This window comes from Lepidothrix coronata, unplaced genomic scaffold, assembly GCF_001604755.1.
Source record: "Lepidothrix coronata isolate B3197 unplaced genomic scaffold, Lepidothrix_coronata-1.0 Scaffold25, whole genome shotgun sequence".
Lineage (NCBI taxonomy): Eukaryota > Metazoa > Chordata > Aves > Passeriformes > Pipridae > Lepidothrix > Lepidothrix coronata.
In genome coordinates, this window is record NW_016690205.1 from 1,651,880 (window position 1) to 1,672,838 (window position 20,959).

General features: G+C 45.7%; 1 protein-coding gene across 1 annotated transcript; it reads left to right on the top strand.

The window, feature by feature from the left end:
- Positions 1-1,157: 1,157 nt before the first annotated feature.
- BAG3 (BCL2 associated athanogene 3) lies at positions 1,158-18,286 on the top strand. Its single transcript, XM_017809182.1, has 4 exons — positions 1,158-1,335; positions 12,596-12,943; positions 14,973-15,353; positions 16,976-18,286. Exons 1-4 carry the CDS (start codon positions 1,165-1,167, stop codon positions 17,747-17,749), a joined length of 1,674 nt encoding a protein of 557 aa, XP_017664671.1. The 5' UTR covers positions 1,158-1,164; the 3' UTR covers positions 17,750-18,286.
- The last annotated feature ends 2,673 nt before the right edge of the window (positions 18,287-20,959 follow it).

Here is a 20,959-nt window from a genome sequence, read left to right on the forward strand (position 1 = left end):
GGTTTGTCAATGTGATAAGCAAAACTCCCATGTCAAAAGACGAATGACTATCAGTGCCAAGCAGTATCCAGAGATCTTTGATCCTGCCCTGAGCAGTAGGAGATCCTGGCTGTCCTCAGGGCTGTGAAGAGACAGGGGCTTTTTGAAGTAAGAGATACTTGGGCAATGAGCATCTATCTCCCAGGAACTCATGCTTTGAATTCCTTGAAACAAATAGCTTTTCGGAAGGTAGTTTCTGCATTTGAGAGATACTGTGCATTCACTCTGCTGCTTAAAGTAACTATCAACAGGCATCTGTGGCTGCTCCTGTGACTGTCAGATGACTACAAGTGGTGTCACTGTGCAGCACAGTTACCTTAAGCTAAACCCACCGAGTGCATGACATGCTAATAGGGCACCCATGAGAAAGGGACGGTTTTAAACCTCACAGACGCGTTCTTTGCCTTCAGGTGTATTTCTGAGTGAAACTGAGGACTGAGACACAGATTTGCAAAGAGCCGAGAAAGTTCAAACCAGTCGAATCCGAAGAACAACGCCCGCCCACACCCTCATTTGGGAAGCGACATTATTTTTGTTATTTGTCAACTATAAGCTCGAATTACCAGTCACGGGGCAGCGAGTTTTTGGGAGGAGCTTTGTGCTTTCTCTCGCTGCACGGGGGTCGGGGTTTCCGTGCGAGCGGTGCCGGAGGGTTTCCCCAGGGATGGGCTGTGCCGTGCGGGGCTCGGGGGGCGGCCCGGCCCGGGCAGGGCAGGACGGCAGCTCGGGCTGGCACATTCACCCCGCGGAGCCCGCGCCCGGAGAACTCCCTGCCCTGCCCGGAGAACCGGGAGCGCCGTCCCGGGACGCGCCTGGGGACGCCTGCGGGGCCGGGACGCGGCTGCGGCTCCCAGGGCGTTCCCAGGGCGCCGTTCCCGGTACCCCGGGGGTCCGCCGGGCACTGCTGGACACAACCAGAAGTTTCCAGCCGGCGGCTCCTCCGCCGTCCCCCGCCCTCCTTCTCCTCCTCCTCCTCCTCCGCGTCCCGCCCCTCGTCCCTCCCCCGCCGCCGCCCCCCGCGCCGCCGTTTCCAGACAGTTCCAGCCCCGCGCCCCCGCCCCGGCCCCCGCCGGATAAAGGCGCGGGCCCGGCCCCCGCCCCGCACTGTGCCCGCACCGCCCGGCCATGAGCGCGGCCGCGCAGACCCCGCCGCCGCCGCAGATGGAGGGCAGCGCCGAGCCGCTGCCGCCCGGCTGGGAGATCAAGATCGACCCGCAGACGGGATGGCCCTTCTTCGTGGATCACAACAGCCGCACCACCACCTGGAGCGACCCGCGCCTGCGGGCAGCGCCGCAGGTACGGCGGGACGGGGTGGCCGGGCCGGGGGTCCCGGGGGGCACTGCGGGGTGCGGGGGCCGCGCTCCCCCCGCGCGGGGCGATGCGGGGAGGGCAGGAGCTGCCTTTTGTCTCTGACGCACTGCAGTCCCTTTTCCGTGCGTTAAATCATTCGATACCTCGGCCCCGGAGTGTTTATTTAAAGTTGGTGAAGTCCACCCGGGCTGCCAGCGGAGAGGAGAACCTGATTTATTTTTCAGCTGTGAAACAGCCCAAATGGTGAATGCCTTTAAAAAAACCAACCAAACAAAAAACCCACAAACAAACAAAAACAACGATCATAGACTCTGGTTAAGTTTCGTTTTTCTTCCTATTTTTTCTTTTTTTCTTTTTTAATTATTTTTCTCCCCCCTTTTTCTTGTCCCTGGTCCCAAACTCTCCGAGCCGCTGCCCGCTCCGGTTTCGTTCCCGAAGCACGCTCAGGGAAAAGCCGCATCTCACTCCAAATATGTCCATGGAAGGAGAAACGCGGAGGGGAGAGCGGCCGGGATTTTGCCGGGGCCCCGAGGAATGACCCTTTCGGGTCAAGTAGTTCTCCTGGTTTTGGGGAACACAGCCCGTTCCTTCGGGGATTACAGCCCTCTGACCCAACAGCGCGACGGCTGCGGGCAGAAAGTGCTGGAAACTTGAGCGGAGTAGGAGTTGCCCGGTGGGAAGGCAATTCCCCCGGGGTCTCGGTGCGCTCCTCCACGGGCAGCACCGCCTATGCCCGGGCACGCCGGGCTGCCCGGCTCCCCTGCCCTGCCCGAATTCCCCCGGGAAGGGGCTCTGCCACGTCCCGGGCGCTCCGCGGGGCTGGCCCGGAGCCCGCCGGGGAGGGACCGAGGGGGGGCTGTGGAAGGGCCCGGGGGCGCTGTGGAGAGACCAGGGGGCTGTGGAAGAGCCGAGGGGCTGTGGAAGGGTCTGGGGGGGCTGTGGAGGGTCCAGGGGGCTGTGGAAGGGCCGAGGGGCTGCGCAGCCCCCGGTGCGGCTTCACTGCCCGTGCGGAGGGGGCTGCGGGATGCGACGGACCTGCCGCAACTCTTTCTCTTGCAGCCTTGCGAGGCGCTCAAGAAGTGTTAATTATTTTAAGAACCTAATGTTTCTTAAAATAGTAATTGCTCGGTTTGTGAGCGCGGGCCGTGACTGAAAGCTCGGTGTGAGAGCAGCTGGCACTGGAAAGAAAGGGACGGACTTCTCTGTCACAGATTAACCCTCTTTTCAGCTCTTTAAGTGCTAGCTCGTTTGGTCTATAGATTCTAGTAATAATGCAAAGAGGTCTTAGGAAAATGTACTCTGCTAGTCTCAATAATCATATTATCATAGGAAAAAGTGCTTTATGTCCTCTTTGGAGGCACCATCTTCCGGCTCTAATGGGGCACCTGTTAACATTGACTCTTATGGCAATAAAAATAATAAATAATGTGGGTTTTTATAACCATAAAACATACTTGAGAAGGAAAGTGTGCTGTTTACTCAAGGGCTTTTGTTACAGAAATACCACTTGAGACTAACCCATTTAACAGAACAGTGGCATTTAAGCTGCTTTTGATAATTGTGTGAAGTGACTGGAAGTTCTCTGATGGGTCAGTTCTCTGCTTGAGTGGGTGCCTGAAACAAAGCAAATTTTCACCCTATCTCATGTGAAATTTGTGGTAATGAAAAGTGCCTCTTTTGTCAACTTGAAAGGGTTGTCACAGATACAAAAAATTGCACCTGCTTTTGAGCAGCTTTTGTGGAATACACATTCTTGCTTATAGAAAGAAGTAACAAATTTTCTTGTTTGGAAAAAGTGTGTATGCTTTGGGTTTGTTCAGTGAGAGACAGAAACGCCTCCAGAGATGAATATGGAAAACTGCTGATTTTTGAGAGTTGCTGTCTAATGTTCAAAGAAAAAACCCTCCAGTTTATGGTGATAGAAACTGTGTGTAGCTCCTCTCACCCAGCCATTTGTCAGAGCCCTGAGTTAAGTATATCTGCTGGAATTCATGGACAATTCCTGAAATTTAGATTTAGTATCAGTAAATTTCATGAGGACAGGTACTATTTAGCAACAGAATCATAGAATCAAGCCTGAGGAAGCTATGTCTCTTCCTAAATAATGTTTTCTTAGCTAGGCAGTGCCAAAGAAGACAAATTACCCACTGACAGTGAATTCAAAATCCAGCAATGATTTTTGAAGACATTAGGCTTTTGTTCATACCTAAACAAGGACAAAACCAGAGATGCAGGCAGAAGGAGAGACTAGATGGGAAGAGTTTCCTGTTTTCCTTCGTTCTCAGTCTAGCTCAAATGAGAACTTGTGGCTTTTAGAAGTGATTTGAGAATGACAAAACCTGATTGCATGTGTCAGACTTCACTTACCTTTACAAGGATCAAACTTGTACTGACTTTATTGCTTCACTTTCACTGAAATCAGACAGTGAAACTTGAATTTTTTTATCACCTTTAAGGTGGTCTTACACTGTATCTACCAATATCCTCTCTGTGAGTATTTGTTCTTTCTTTAGAGATTTTTGGCAACAAAATGAGGTATTACACTGGATGTGGGCAATGAATGGAGCACAGATCTAGAGCTAACTGAGCTTTTCTAGCTTAGTAGTACAGCTGAGGCAGTATCAGAGTGAAGTCCTGGTGTTCCCAAGTGCTTGATCCTGGTCTTCTCACTTACTCCAGGCTTAACATCAGTGTAGCCATGCTGACTGCAGCAATCTGTGCCAGAGACATAATCAGGTAAAAGTTGAAGTGGCTCCTTTGAAATTTTAACCCATGACAGAGTCATTTTAAACCAACGAAACCAGACCTCGATTTTGCATTTAACTCTGTAGTTTAGATGCATTTGTGAATTCAGCTGACTCTGTAATTTTCTCATTCAGTCTGGCCTTTTTTTACCCACATGAAGGATGGGTGTTCTTCCTCTGCACGTTTGCCTGTTACTTGAAAGAAATCATTGCAGTGTAAGGCTGAATTAGGGAGACCTTCCTGAGAAAGGGGAGAAAAATCTCTTACTGCTCCAGTGAGAAATAAGGCACAACTTTGCAAATGACCAAAACCCACTTATTAATGAAACTTCTTGCTAAACTACTGATTTTCTTTCAAGTGCCTGATTAGTTAACAGTAAGACATTTGATGAGTAAGGTACAATCAATACTGTGAAGCATGTATATACATACTTTTACTGAAAGCATGTTTTATACCCATGTCACTCTTCCTTTTTTCCTTTGGTAGAATTACTGATTTCCTATGCTTATCTATTGTTATTTTTTGTATTAACTTGGGGCATCACAGCTGTGCATACTTCCTACAAGATTGTCTTATAATGTTAAACTGTTAACTTGATGTTCCTTAAAATGTTGAAAAAAATAGATTACATTTAAAGAAGAAAACAAAACCAAGGCTTGTATGGGTATTTATTAATGCCCCTTCTATGTGTTGTTTCCCCATGCAATAAATGCAGCTAAAAATAGAGCAAAGGAATTGACTGTGCTGAGCTTTGCTGGACGGATATTGCAGTGATCGATAGCTCGCTGGTGCCTTGGGTTTGAGATAAAAGCTGGAGCAGCCAGGCCCACAGCCATAAAAGTGATCTATGATCTATGTATTGCTTGCAACGAGGACTGCACAGGCCTGAACAAAGGGAGAAGGAGCCATCTTACCCTCCCACTGGTGCTTCATTGGTGTTTGGGGAACAACTAACTACACCTAAGTTTCCATCCTCCCCCTTCCTGGCTGTTGCGGCTCTTTTCTCTCTGCTGCCCCAAATAAGCCTTAAGTCACTCAATTCTCATCTCTTTAGTGGTGAATTTATTTTTGAGCACTGACTTCTCACGTTCGAGTTGAGCGAACAATTCTTGGGAGCCCAAATTAGAAATTGCGCCGGGGGTTCAGTCCGGCCTCTCTGCAACTGCATCTCTGGCAGTGCTTCACATCAGGGGAAGGGAATGTGAGGCTGGCTTAGCTGGCAATTAAGGCTTCTCCTACCTGCAGTGCTTCGCATTACTAATGCTGATGTGCTCTCTGTCAGGTTAGCAAGTTAGTCACTGGGTTGAAAAGGTACTGCGTATAAAAGGCATAATGTGGAGCAGTGGCAAAATTTTCAGTAGGGGATTTTTGGAGGATTGTGACTGGCTCTGTCCAGATTCCCTGCAGCTGCTCTGTGTAGTTATTTAAAGCCCCCCCCTTTACATGGTGAGCAGGAAGTTAATTTATGGGAATATCAGTTAATCTGAAAACAAGAGGTGGATCGAATCGGAAGTAAGAGACAGGAACGTGAAGAAATCACGCTGGAGATCATGGCAGTGTCTGGGCAATCATGCAAGAGGTAAAGCAAAGGAGGTATTGCAGAGTTCTGTGGAACTCCTGGCACTGTGTGCCTCTTATCTAAAGGACAAAGGAAGACTACTTGTGCCAGGTGGCAGCATTCTTGCCTAGGAATCATATTTTTAACACTTGTATACACAGGCAGGATTTTTCCATAATCACATGGCAAAAATAGAGTTGTTCCCACTGGAACTGTGATAAGGCAGGTAACAGCCCAATATGCTGTGGGGTGTATAGACAGTATCACAGCCTAGGTAAGCTCTGTCTCCAGAGCTTTCTGGGGCATCTGTGGTCTCTCTTCACGCCAAGTTAAAGGTAAATGTAAATTAGAAGAAATGGCTTGTTCACACAGATCACGTTATTTAATTACAGACAGAAGGAAAAATGCTGTATCTTAAATATGTTGCAGAAGCTGTTGGTTTGATTATTTTTCCTTCTTGGTTTTACAGACAGGAAAATCAGGCATGTGTTGGGTAAGCAACTTGTCTGGCATCACCCAGTAGGTCAGGTAGCACAAAAGTGTGTTTTTTATGGCTGATGGCAAAGCCTTATGATTAATAAATGAGGTGCAGTGTAGCAAGTGGTTTTAGTGTTGGAAAACTGATGTTTAAGGAAGTGAAGTCACAGAAATGCTGCTCGCAAAATGAGATTTTAGATGCAAAGGTGGACCCTGACTATAAACTGTGAAATCCACAGCCCTCTCTTCAGCCATTATTTATTTATCCTCGTTTTTTTAATGAGGCATTGTCTTGCTAATTCTTGAGACTTGTACTTTCTCCTGTATTCCAGATTTCTGGTTCACAGCTAATAGGAAGGCAGCAGGTTGACTACCTGCTTCTTAGGCAAGCAGGCAGTGAACAGGAATAACTGAATGAAGTGTGTCATTCTCATTGCCCTTGACAAGGATATCTCTGTTAGTCCTCTAAAGGGCTTTTCTTTAACCCTGCCCATTAAAGCTGACAGGGTGGGTGGTGATTCCAGCTCTCCTAAGAGTGCTCTGCTCCTTGTAGCAGTCATTGCTTCTTTCTCAAACATGTTCAGTTTGGCCCATCAGGTGCTTTCTGTGCACAAAAGGCAGGTGATGTCATGTCAGCACCGAGGTGTTTTAGCTTCAGAATCATCTTAGAGATCAAAAGAGAACCTTTTTTGTTCCTGCAACAAGATTGATCTGCAAGATGGCCAGTGTGTTTGCTCCAGGCTCTCTGTGCTGAAAAGCTTAGGATTAGGTTTTTCCTTTTGTTTCCAATAGTGTTTATTTATTCCTGATGGCATCGCTGGCCTTCCTCAGTCAGAGCACATGTTAATGTAATACTTGGATAATACAACCCAATAATTACAAGAGGGAACAAAAGGCCTATTTGCCTACACATGTGTATGTTAGGAAATAAAAACTCAGCATTCACCAAGTGGAACATCAAAAGCAGCTTGGCCTGTAATTGGGTTACATGATGCGACTGACACGAAGTTCTACTGAGACAGCTCATGCAACTCAGCTTATTCATGCTTTCCTTCAGTCATTAGCTAATGATATCTTGCTCAAATGCCTGTGTGCTCAGTCCATATATTTAAGCACAAATTGTGAGTAAAAGGGTGAGAATGCAAAAGTCCTCAGCAGCTGAAGTTTGGAGTCGGCACTGAGAGCAGATCACTCTGCACCTTCCAATTTGTGTAGTTATCTGGGCACTGTTAATAAAACCTACTTCGTGCTAATGTTGTGCTATTAATATGTTCAAATACAAAGCACTGGTGAGAAACTTCTTAGAAATACTTGGATATGCTGATCTCTTATTGATAGCAAAGCTAGTGTAGTACTTTTGCTTAGTTAACACAACAGAGAAGGAAAAAAGGTCTGACCAGAAGTAAAATACAAATGGATATGGAATCCAATTCTAGTGCTTAGTTTTGCCTTTCTGTGACAAAACGTTGTTTTGTTTGTGTGTTTGTTTTTTTTTTATAAATAGAATTGATACGTCATTCTTAAATTTTAATATTGGGTACTACTGGTTTTTCTGGTTATTCATGGTAATTTCTGATAAAAAATATATTTGAGCATGTGTGCAAAGGAAACGTGGCTGTTGTATTTCAGTCACTCATTTTAGTTATGTTGTTGTATTTGGATGTGAAAGAACAGAATCGTGCTATTCCCTTCTTCCTAAATACTTAGGATCTGGGTTTAATATCATGGAAAATGTGTTCTGAAGTTAGATTTTTATCAGGTATTAGCATTTTCTCAGTCATTTGAGCAACTAGAATACTTCTGTTTGCATAGTACTCCACAGCAGCAGCTTACAAGTTCAGGACCACTGAAGTCAGCAGACCCTCTGTTTGCTTACAGAAAGATCTTTAATCTCTTGGCAATGTTGGTAAATTCTGTTTTTCCTTTGCTCTAGATAATATTTACAAAACAGGTGCAATTTAAATACTTGCACTGCTGCTCTGCAAGAGCTACGGAGGTGCTACATGTGTGTATAATACACAGATGCTTTAGAGAACTGACTTGTACTGCAAATAACACCCATGCAGGTTAAGAAAAATGCAAGAGTGCGATGGCAGCAAAACTTGCTTTTAAACTTTATCTTGTAGACCGTTTTAGTATAAGGGGAATGAAAAATGCATTATGTAAAGAGTCTCAAAAGGGAGATTCTGAGTTCAGTACAACTATTCAAGTCATCTAGCATGCACACAGAATATTTTGACAAATTTAATTTGATTGGTACAGCCACCTGGAAAACTCCAATGGCAATTTGTTGGCATAAGCAGTGAGTGAATTTGCAGGTTTCTGTGTTTCAGTCTGGAATAACACTTGAGCAGTCACTGGGGCACACTGGGAGTTCTGCCATTATCCACTCCAGATAGTGCAGCTGTATTAGGAATTCTGTTTCAACGCTGTTTTTTCTCTTGCTGTCGCTTTTTTTCCTTCCAATGGCTCGCGGTTTCAGAACTCACTTAAAATCCGGGCAAGTCGGAGGATTTTAGTGTCAGTTCTGAGCATGCCCTTCCCATGGGAAGCCAAGAGAAGGATGTAGGGGTATGAAGTGTTTTTTTCCAGTTGCACAACCCGTGCTGGCTGCACCTTTATTTATCGTGGTGATGGCCTGACAACAGAAACGTCCTGGTCCCGAGAGGTGGGAGCGCTGTCATTCCCGGAGCAGAAATCCCAGCGTGGCTCAGCTGCCCCTCACAGCTGGGCCAAAACGCTCCCGTTGGACTGGATGGGAGGACTCTTCCCTCAGCACCTCCTCAAATGGTGGATTGGGTTTGAGTTCCTGGCGGTATTGCAGGCTCCCTGAAATGTAGACTGGGACTGTTGTCAAAATGTCTCAGCTGCTCAAGGGAGGTTTTCTTGCATTTCTGTGCTCCCCACTTTTTGGGGAGACTGTCTGTTAAATGTAAGTGAAGTGTGTGATCAGAGCTGGGATTGCTGCAGTGCTGGTACTCAGTCCTGCTGCTTACTGAAAATTGATTGATCCTCTGCTGCTTGTAGCTACTCTCAGCTTCGTTATTAAGGAATTTATTGTTTGTTTAGATGAGAGCAGAGGAATTTTACTTCAGTTTGTTTTAATGCAGAAACCTGAATTGGGTTCCTGTTTTTTATGTGTAAACATTGCTTTATTACACATTTCTCTCTTTGTGCAGGTTTGTGTTCAATGTGAGCTCTGGACTTTTCCAGATAACATGTTTGTTAATATAACAAGCAAGAACTGTATGTGATAGAAGGCAAATAAAACGAAAAAATGGCTTTTTTTTTTTTTTTTTCTTTGTGCTGGCTGTGTTCTAAAATACAAATTAAAGCATTCAGAGCGAATCCATGAATTTTTTTCTCTGTAGTGTGATGATGGGATTTTTCCAGAGCTTGATTCCATTCCTCCCCCTTGCACACTGTCCCCAGGCACACCTGAGCTTCTCCTGCAGTGTTCCAGAACCTGTTTGTCCAGGCTGGAAACACAGACTCCCTTGCTCAAAACAGAACTGCTTGGGCTGAAAGCCTGGCCATGGGGGTACTGGGATCTGCTCCTACTCACTGTTGTGTAGGATTGTCACTAAAAACCACTGGCAGCATCTACCTGAACCCAAGGCCTTGGTAGTCTTTGGCCGTGGTGCAGAGTACATGGATTGCCCATGTTTGTGATTGTATGACAGTGGGAATGGAGAAAAAATGACCAGGAATGTTTAAGATGTGGTGATACAAACTGGCTAATGTAAGCAACTGTTTACGGAGTTAACTATTAATTAAGTGTTGAAGGGAACAATGTAGATCAGGAAGAGCAATTGTGATGAGAGCACCTTTTCTGAACCTGATCTCTGCCTCAGAGCTACTAATGGTGGGGAAAACAAGGACACTGCATTTGTACCTTCACTGAGGGCTGCTCCAGTATGACTGCACGGGTAAGAGGCATTGCTCTGTGGTTAGACCTGACTACAGGGCAAAAAAACCCTGAGGCAAAGGACCAACTCTATACTAACTTTCCACAGAGGCAGCACAGGTTGTCTGAAGCTGTGAGAATATGTGAGAAGTTACTGGAGTATAGTTTATGCTGTGGCTCTTAGAAGGGCCATTGTTTCCATTCAAAAACAAAACAACCCCAAAGACAACAACAAAAACCAACCACACCAAACCCATCCAATAAAGTGGGCGGGTGAAGTAAAACTGAAGTTTTACTTCAGGTGTGAGATGAATGGTTTGGAAAAGCAGTCCAACCTGATTTTGGTTTGGTTCTGGGCTGCTGCTTTTGTATTTCTTACCAGGGCTTAAGTTGCTGTGGCAGATTTCTCAGATTGCTAGGCAGGTTCAAAACAAGGGCAGCCTCGCAGGTCTGAACATGAAGACATGGAAGGGGAAGCCCGTGGTTGGACTCTGGGTGGGGGGATGGACACTGTCCATGTTGAATCCTTGGCAATGATTTACCACTGTGGATTATTCCAGGTGATTGGAGGTCTTATCCCCAAATGAAGCCGTTCAAAACACTGCAGACCCCCAAAATACCCAGAGAGGAGCTGACAACTAATCCTGAGCTCTCTACACCCAGGTGGAGTGGAGCTGGTTTGGCTGACAGCCTTCTCATGTCAGGCCATCTGCAGGTGCTCCTGGCCCACCCAGCTCCTAAACCCTTCCCAGCACCGACCCTTCCCACAGAGACACTGGAAGTGAGGGAATCTCCTTTTTATAGCAGTGGGAGCTGTGGCTGTAGTGGGGGTGGCTGGGGAATGCTCGGGTTACTCGTCAGGGAGACTGTGCAGAGCAGCTGGTGCAGGCTGGGCACAGAATGCCTGGAGTCAGCTCGGAGCACCAAGGTGCTTCTTCCCACTGTGGAATCATCAGTCTCCCTCCCAGCTCGCCCTGTGGACACTTGGCTTGGCCTCGCATTGTTGTCAGCTGAGCACACCTCACATTTATTTTCCTGCAGATGCAGTTTGCTGACGTAACCGCACGTCCCTGCGGGTCCCGGGAGAGGAGGCTGCCGGGAGGGCTCTGGGTGCGGGGTTGTGCCGGTGGGAGGTGAACAAGCACATGTTTGTTGGTGTGTGGGGTTCTGAAAGCCCCTGGACAGCCTGTGTTGAGCAGAGGAACGTGGTTTCCTGGTAGGGTGAATTTAAAATGACTCATCTGTCGGCGGTGGATCCCGGTGCAGACCTTGGCATGAGATCATCCTTGTTCTGCAGCTGGGAAAGCCAACTTCAGATTGCTGCTCCGTGCGAACTTTCTAGGCCTGGCTCTCCTCTGTGCCTCTTCCAGAATTCTTCCTTTGTGGAGGTTTTTTTTTAATGAGTAAAAGGAAGTGGAGCATCGGGACTAAAACTTTGAACTTGTTCCTTTCCCTGTTTTTTATCTTTATTAGTTTCCCTAAATAATAGCCTTTATTCTCTGAAGTTTCATTGCTTACAGGAATTCTCAGAAATTGCTTTTTAAGGGGATACTGTCATATAGAAAGAACACTGATAATCCGGTTGGTAAAATAGTTAATTCCTAATGAATTGGTATATTAACGCGTACAGAAGCAACATGAAATGTTTTTACAGCTTAAACAACTCTTTAAAAATAGGGTTTCCAACACTTGCACCATATGTCCCCTTATTAAATTCTCCTCTTACTGAATAATGACATTACCCTCTGAATGACAGAGGTTCTTGTTATATGATCTGACTTAGAGATACATCTGGAACTTGGCCCTCGTGGGGTCTCAAAATAGAATGACCAATGCAGGAAGAACTTACTAGAGGACTTGTGAAGGCTCTGAGTACAAACCACTTCCACCCTTGCCAGGGCTTTGACATTGTCCAGTGAGCCCACTCAGACAACGCAGGGATTTTTTCATCTTGCTTTTCAGCCTTTTCCTCTTTGTTAGGCTGTCCTGTCTTCCCCTCCCCTCTCCCTCAATATTTACTGAACCGAATCCTCCCTTGGCTGGAAGTGATTATGTTCTTCAGTGTGCAGGGTCAGTATCTCTTCAATTAGCTGGGGGAAGAACAATACCAACAAGATTGTGTTTCTGATGGGATTAGTCTTCCTTGAAAATGTCCTTTCAGATGTTATCTGCAGCACAGATGTGTTCTGAGAGGTGCTAAGGAAATACCTCTTGTTTGAATTGGATGAGCTCCACCTGAAGAGGGTGGGCTGATGGCTGAAAGCTATAAATGCATGCTAAATAAGAAATCTTGCAGTTAGGCAGGTGTTTTAAAGTCCAAGTTAGTATTTATGAGAAGTGGGGCTGAAGGCCCCACGCATGAGCAGATTTTTTAGCTTCCTCTCTTCTGCTGCCTGCAGAGTTAGCACCTGCTGTTCGCTGCCCGGCACAGGCCTGAGAGGTCTCAGCTCCTCCTCATATGCAGCTGATGCTGCTTTTAGGACAGACCTTCAGGCAGCTTTTTCTTACCGGCTTTACTGAACTACCAATAAACACCGTGTGATGTTTTTAACTTCCAGGAAGGCCAGTCATCAGCAAACGGCCCGTCTCGCGACAGCCCCAGGCAGCCGCCGGCAAGAGAAGGAAACATGGGATACCCCAAGCTCCGGGCCGGCTACATCCCCATTCCCGTCATCCACGAGGGCCTGGACGGCAGGCAGCAGCACCCGTGCTTCTCGGCCCCGCAGCCCGGGGCGCAGAGGTACAAGGCAGAAGCTGTGCCCAGCACGGTGCAGGCACAGCCACCGCTCCGAGGGGCCTATTCCAGCCCCGAGTCCCCCGCTCGGGGCCCGGCGGAGGCCGCCCAGGCGGATAAACAGTGTGGACAGACAACGGCAGCTGCGGCACCGGCAGCACACGGACCCGAGGTAACCGCGGCACCGCGGGCTGGCTCCGCTCTGCGCCCGCAGCCTCTGTGGCCTCAGTGTCACACGGGGAGTTGATCCTTCAGAAAAGCCAGACTTGCCATGGGATTGCATTTTCCCGATGCTTTCCCAGTATTAAAATGCAAAAGTTGCGCAGTCACGGCGGCATAAATGTGTCTGGGTTTTGTAGAGTCACCTGCTTCCACTCTGGAGTGGTTCTGCAGAGATAAATGCATGTGAAGGACTTCTGCAAAAAGCAGCCTCCAAGCTGAGCAGGTCCTGCAGCAGGGGAGGGGTGTTCAGGGGTTATACAGGTTCCCTCACAAGTAGAGGATAAAGACAAGTCTCTTGTGTTCTGCACCATGAGCCAAAGTGAACAAAGTGGGAGAGACAAAAATAAAAGTATCCAGTCACCGAACAACCCAGGCCACTTCAGAAGTTCTTAATTTAATATTTCAGTTGTATAAAGAGTATGGATTTACATAAAAGCAGATTTGAAAGTGAATTGTAAGGTGGTTTTGTCCTTCGGTGGCATGTGAAAATATTTTCAAACTATGAACTTATTTGAAAAAAGTCACCCTGCTTGTTCTGTGTTTCAGCTGGTAGGATTTTGGTTGGCCTGTTCTCTGTGGAGAACTAGTAAATTGGTATTCTTGTAACACATGGAAATACCAACCTCATTTTTATTCAAAGTAAGATGAGCAGGAAATTCAGCCTTCACCAAGCTGAAAACATATCAGGTCTGTAATTCAGCAGTAGTGCCATCTTGTCTGAAACTTTTTTGGAGTCTGAACAATGTAATTAAAATCCTGTTGGCAGGTTTCTCAGCTGTCTTGACTAACGATGCCTTGTCCATGCAGCACCAGGACAAGAGGCCCAGCTTTTCCTGCTTCCAAGCTTTGTGTTGTCTGCAGAGTGGCTTCAGGAATGTGTCTTCTGTGCCACTTATTGAAACCCTCAGAGATACCAGAGAGGACTCAGAAGTTGATGTGACAAACTTAGGCAGTGCAGTGATGGTGCCAGCTGAGCAGAGCCTGTGTTGGTGACTGCAAGCTGTGTGTCAGCAAGGCCAGCAGTAGTGCCAGTGCTGGGGGCTATAATGCAAACCAGCAGTTGTTTATTTAGGGTTGCTGTTTCGTGGGCAGCTGAGTGTTCACCAGCACCGAAAGAGGGGTCTTGTTCCCCTTCTCTCCTGCCTTGCCTGCCCTTCTCTTGCCTTCTGGCTGTGTTGTCCTGCCCTCTCCTGTGCCAGTTCCAGTCTGACCTGGCCTTTCACTGAGCTGTGTCACACACCCAGAAGGGAATCAGCTGCTGGGGCTGGTGCAAAGTGGGTGAGGGGATGGACTGGCAGAGCAGGAGGTGGGAGGCAGCTGGGAACAAACTGCAGACCCACAACCTTGAACATGCTGAGAACTGGATTCTGCAGCAGCTCAGCCCAGTGCTTGTTTCTAACAGCAGGTCTAAGCTAGTGCAGCTCCTGCTGCTGGTGCCAAGGGGTTGAGGTACTGGAAGGTCCAGGAGAGGGGGAAAAAGGGGCATTAGCCATATGTGTATTGCCATAGCCTGATACCAAATTAGTGACATGCTTTATAAAAACCCCAACAAAACATACAGAATCTGTTAGTGTGAGTGGGATCAGAAGTCAAAACGTTGTGTGCCTCTGTTGGGGTTTGATTTTTGTCTCCAGCTTAGAATTTTTGTTTGCTTAGTTTAATTTACCTCAAATTTGACAGGTTTAGACAGGAACAGCCATGCAAAAGCAGCAAACATTCTGACTGAGCATCCACTCCCTGCTCATTTGAGGGCTGGGAATGCTGTAGCTCAGGTTTCTGCTTGTTCTAATGATGCTCTCACAACTTCTGTGGTTTGTCTAGTGAGGCTCTTGGCCAAAAAACCAGGGAAATGGAGCCCTTGCATGCTGGAAACACAAGTTCAGTTTCTATGATGACTGTCTTCTTTTCTCTTTGAAAATGAAAAGTATTGTGAGCACAAAATGGTTAAAATGTACTAATGGATTTTGTTTTCATGGCAGCCTCAACCTCCAGGAGCATCTGATTCTCCAACAGTTTCCCCTCAGTCCTCTGGCAGACCCAATGCAGGAAGCCACCAGCTTCCTCGTGGTTATATTCCAATTCCTGTGATCCACGAAAATCTCCCCCGTCAGCCGACACAAGCCTACCACCAGGCCCAGAAGACACACTACCCTGCCCAGCAGAGCGAGTTCCAAGCCCACCAGCCGGTGTTCCACAAGATCCAGCCCGAGGAGAGGGAGCCCAAGGCGCCGCGGGCGCAGTCTCCGTTCAGGGTGGCTCAGAGAGGCTCTTCGAGTCGGGAGAGTTCACCAGCCAGAGTTACCACCCAGATCCAGCCCCCAGCTCCCATCAGAGTGCAGACAGTTGTAGACAGACCCCAGGTACGTAGAGCTGGGAAGGGAATCACCTCCCAGGGACTTTAGGCTAGAGCTGGAAAATGAGCTTGTACTAACACATACATGAAAGCACATAAAGCAGTCTCCATTTCGAGATTTAAACAGACTGAGAGATACTGAGATTAACACTGGGAGATACTGAGATTAACATTAGCAGCAAGTTGCCTTTCCACCTCTCAGGACTGTGGAGTCTTTGGATCACTGAAATGTGATTTAAGACACGATTTGATCTTCTCTCGTCAGAGTATAATTTGGTGTAATTACACTGAGGTCACTGATGTTGCATTATGTTTATGAGAAGAAAACCAGGTCCATGGGATTTGTGACATCTATGTAAATATACTTCACAGATGTCTCAGAGCCATTTAGGGATAGCATCAGATGCACAAAATCATTTTAGCTATGAAGAAAAAGGATCAGCAAAATCTAGTCTTAGAGCTTTTTGTTCTTCCGACTTGAAGCATGCTCTTGGTTGTACAACCTGTTGCTCATTAAACACTTTTTCCATGTTAACTGTAAAACTACAGTTAAAGACTACTGGGAATTAGACAGCTGTGAGTGTGTGGAAGTGGGTGTGTACAAGCCTTGATTTCCTCTCTGGAGAGAAAAATGAGAGGAGCAGAATTAGGTTAATATATTTGAAAACCCAAAACAAGGAAGACTTCAGGTTAAATAGCATATTTTAGGTCATAGTGCTAATTTATTTTTGTGGGTGAGAGTTTGTGCTCCCTGCTAAATTTTTATGTTCAATGGGTAAAGCAGTAAGAAGTTGTCAGTGCAGGCCACTTACTTATTTGGTTTAAATAAAATATAAATATTTTAGATATAAATATAAATATTATATAGAAAATGTAGATATTTCAACCATCTAAATCCATGAGAGTTGGATTTGGCATCATTCAAAATCCTTGTATATGTGCACAAACAAGTAAAGGAGGTGTCAGGGAAAGGAAAACACAGATCTCACAAAATGCAGTTTTCTGCTAAGATTTCAAAACTAATCTCAAATTTCAAGAGGTTTCTGATTTGATGCCATAGATCTGGAGTAATCCCAAGGATTGTCCCTAATCACTCCAGTGTAATAAGATTGACACAGTAACCTCTGCATGTAAATACGCTAAAAATAAAATCAGTAAAAATAAGCACTAGCAAAAAAAAAAGGAATGCCCTGAAAATAGGAACAGGATGAGAATAGCCCAAAATGTTGGCTTTTCAAGAAAGGTGAGCTCTCAATTATTGACCCACAGGATGAAATCTTGACTGTGCTGCTGTCAGCTGCAAAAGGTCTTACTGACTTCAGTCAGATCCTGTCTTACAGAACTGCTCATGGGGCTGATTTTATTGAGCACAGGCAGGATTTGGTGTGTTGAAGTTTAATGTTTGTGAGAGTTGATTTGTGCCTGTAGTCTGCAATAGCTTGAAAATGCTTTTCAGCACAGTGCTGTTTTTGAAAACAGTAAAATTCAGCAGTGCACAAGAATGAATAATCATCTCGTGTGTGCAAATGGCACTGCTAGGAGGACAGAAAACTGGGGGTTAGGTTACTTGTTCTTTAGAGGGAAATAAGGAGCTTTGTGTCTCAACACAAAACTTGCCTTGCTCACCAGGTTTCTCAGCAACAAGTCCCTCCTCAAGAGCCACCAAGAGCACCCCCTGCGCCTGAAACGAAGCCTGAGAACAAGGCAGCCCCACCGCCCGAACCTGAGGCACCGTCAACATATATCCCAATTCAGGTCACCCACCAAGAACCAGATCCTAAACTACCACCCCAGAAGCCTCCAGCCATGGCAGAGAAAGCTGAGAAAAAGGCTCCTCCCCCTGCTAAGGTTGCTCCCCCACAGGAAAGGCCTCCTCCTGAAGAAGCGCCGCCGCCACCGCCAAAGACGACGGAAACAGGAGAACCTCCAAAGCATCCTGGTGTTTTGAAAGTGGAAGCAATCCTGGAGAAAGTACAAATGCTTGAGCAGGCAGTCGACTCCTTTGAAGGCAAGAAAACTGACAAAAAATACTTGATGATTGAAGAGTATTTGACCAAAGAGTTGCTAGCCCTAGACTCAGTGGACCCTGAGGGTCGCGCGGATGTGCGCCAGGCCAGGAGAGATGGTGTAAGGAAGGTCCAGACCATTTTGGAAAAACTTGAACAGAAAGCAGAAGATGTCCCAGAACCTGTTGATGGACTTCAGCCAAATTGTCCAGAGCCTAAGCCACCACAGGAAATCATGGAGATTGAACCTGTGGTAGTCAAGAGCAAGGGAGATACCAGTAATAAAAATGCTCAAGAGGAAACCAAAATGGAAAGACATCAGCCTGAAACTAAGGAAGAAGTGTTTACCAATCTGGCTACTACGACAAACACATCTAATAACCCAACTGAACCATAGCTATGTGCTGAAATCCAGATCTCTCAGACTTTATAACTTAAAGTGTGTTTAAGTGAATTTTAAGTTGCATGCATTTCCGGAGCTCTTTTCAACTGGTTTTAATCAACGTAGCAGCTTGGGACACAGTAAACACTTTGTGGGGAAAGGAGGGAGCTAGAAAGAACGTAATGCATTTATCCTTTATTCTTACACTATGTAAAAGACATGTTTCAAAAATAAACCCTGTACATTAATTGCTTTTAGATCAGCTGAGTGGGGAAAAAAACCAAACTACTTCAGGGTTAATATTGATGCGTGTTGTTTAGGTTGTATTCTTTTGCAGGTGATTTTTGTAAAATCAGTGGCCTGCATTGTCAGAATACCAGTCCTCTTATAAGTATAGCCACTCTTAACAGTAATGTTTTTATTTTTAATGTTCACAGTTGGGCACTTTAAGTAATGATGGATAGAAAACGTGTAAGAAACTGTAGGGATATTTATATGTGTGCAGGACTTCAATGCTATATTTTAAGAGGGAAATAAAATGATATGGAAGCCTAATTTAGTCTTGTGATTTTATAAGGTGGAAATGTAAAGGCAGTAGTTGGATTTAAAAACACCCTCTAAACACAGAGATTTGTTAGAGCAGCGTTGTAGTTGAAGTCTGACAACTGCTTTCTCACCAAGACCAAAATGTGTCTTTCCTCATTCACTTCCTCCCTTTTGATGTTGTTGCTGTATCCCATCTATGGACTCAGGAGGAAATTTGGCTTAGCATTTCCCTCCCTCCCCAGGAGTCACCACGTAACAGAAATGTTTATAACATTGAGATCTGTATCTACTGCGGTTGTTTTACAGAAATTTACGGTATCTTAACTTCTTCTGCAAAGTCATTAATTGTTTATTAACAGTATTTCTGAATTTCCAGCCAGACACACACTCTGTGTTTATAGGCCCAATATGATTCCTCTCATTTTGTGAACAGTTTAAGCAGTACTTTGTTCTAAGTGATTAGAGACTTACACTTAAAGAAGGGCCATAAGACCTACTTCAGGTACATCCATGTCAAATGAAAGCAGCAGAGTCAGACCAGTGCAGAAGGAGTGCAAGGGAGGAGGGGCTCCTAACCAAAATCCAGAAGTTACCCTTGATTTGCATTTGTAAAATTAACAAATCTTTTTTTACCTGACAGCAGGTTTACAGTGTAAGAGGAAAACTTCAATATAGCCACTCAAGGCAATTGATTATTTACTGAACTATGCTCTGAATCATGAAAGGGGATTGGAAATTGGGTTTAAACCCATCTGAAAATCTGTTTTAAGAGGCAGTTTGAGAGTCATTGAGAACTGTCACTCTTTATTTTAAAATAACATGTAAACTGTAGTGCAACGTGTGTTTTTGAAGTAACAGTGTGACTGTGAACTGTCTGCTTAGTTGTAGGTAGAAGGGTGATGCTTCTTTTAGTTTCATTTTGATGGTCAACATCATCATGTAAGAATACACAATGTCTTGTAGCCTTTTGGCTCCCCCAGCTTTGGGAGCAGCATTGTAAGCATTCTAGTGAAGAGGTGTGAAAGTTCATCTGCCTGCATGATTCTTGCATGAACTCACTTCAGTGACATATTGCTCATGCAGGATTACATTTCAGCTGAGGACACACATCCCTGACATCATGTAACAAAAATATTTAAATCGAGGAAAATCAGCTCTGGGTTTTTAGAACTGAGCTCTGAGGGAAGTCTGGGAGGCACGAGGCTCTGTCTCTGGATGGTTTTGTTTAGTAGTCCACTAAAACAATCCAGATTAAAACCACCTCATTAGCTGAGGTGGCACTGTACAAATTAAGATTGTAGTCTTAAAAATGTACTATTTACAGGAAGTTAAACAGGTGCTAGCTTTTTAAACATGTCATCTGCTGCTAATGGAGCCTGATTCATGTTATACTATTCCATGTTAGTCAGAGTAGGTGGAGTCAAATGTAATTACAACTGATGGGGTTCTTTTTAAGAAGCAAAGCTGGAGGCAGAGCTACACTCTGCCAAGTGGCACTTGAAAAGTTGGTCATTTAAAGTCAGTGATACTCCTGCAGAACTAGGTACAACTCAAAATGAGTGAGGTTTCATGATCTGGCCTAATAAGGGAAAGTACATTTGGCTGCCCTGGAGCTGCTGGGCTGGGAGACTGCTGCTCTGAGTCATAGTCTCTCTTTGTTTCCTCTGTTGCTCAAGACTAAACTGTGCCCAGTCCAGCATATATGTCTTGACACATCAGCATAGCTACAAATTCTGCATAAGGGCTGGGAGGAGGGAGTAGCCAAGGAGGAAGAAGCTGAAGATTCCCACCCATTCCCTGTAAGCTCCTGCCCTATTCCTTGCAGAGCCTGTTTGCTTCCTGGCGTTGGTACCAATGCTGGGGGGAGCTGGCAGAGGACAGGAAGAAGATTCTTCATTAACTTGCATTTCTGCAGTGTGGTGCTGGCTGGTCTGTGGCTTGAGCCTGGGTAATTTGGCTTTGAAACTCAGAAAGTACTCAGGGTTTTAATGCTCACAATAGGTGTTGTGTTCCATCACATTACTTTTCACATATAGCCGTGCACAGCAAAAAGCAAATGTGCTGCTGAAAGCAAGATGCTCAAATACAAGTGCAATTGCAGTAGTCATTTCAAAAAAATCGACTAAATGTCAAGCAATTAATTTATTCTAGAGGCAAACAATCCCCGAGTCAGGGAGAGGCACTGCTTCAGCTCATTTACAAGTAGCAAGAGGGGTATGAAAAGCCTGTACACGGAAGCACAGTGAAAGCTCAGGCTATTTTCTGAGTGCACTATCTTGTCCAGCTTGTGATATTTTAAATGCCACTAGTGGCCTGTTCTCTATATTTAAACTCTCCCAGCAGCAAGGCATTGTGTTTCCTATAAATATAGCATTTTGACTATTTATTTACACACAGCCAAATCATGCCCTGCCCTGAGGAAGGGGCAGCAGAAGTTACATTGCTCCCCAGAGCATGCTGAGACAACTGTGCACTCTGGTGTCTGATTTCTCCCTTTTTCCAGGGAAGCTCTTTATCTGGGATATGTTTTACCTCCAGCTTTCTGTTAGCTCAGCTGTATTTGCAGACAAGCTGGGGAAGGAAAGGAGAACAAATCAAACTCCACCCAGAAGGCAGGAACGCAGCACAACAGTGTGTAGAGGCAGGTCATGCCCCTGCACTCCAGTAGCAATTAAGGCA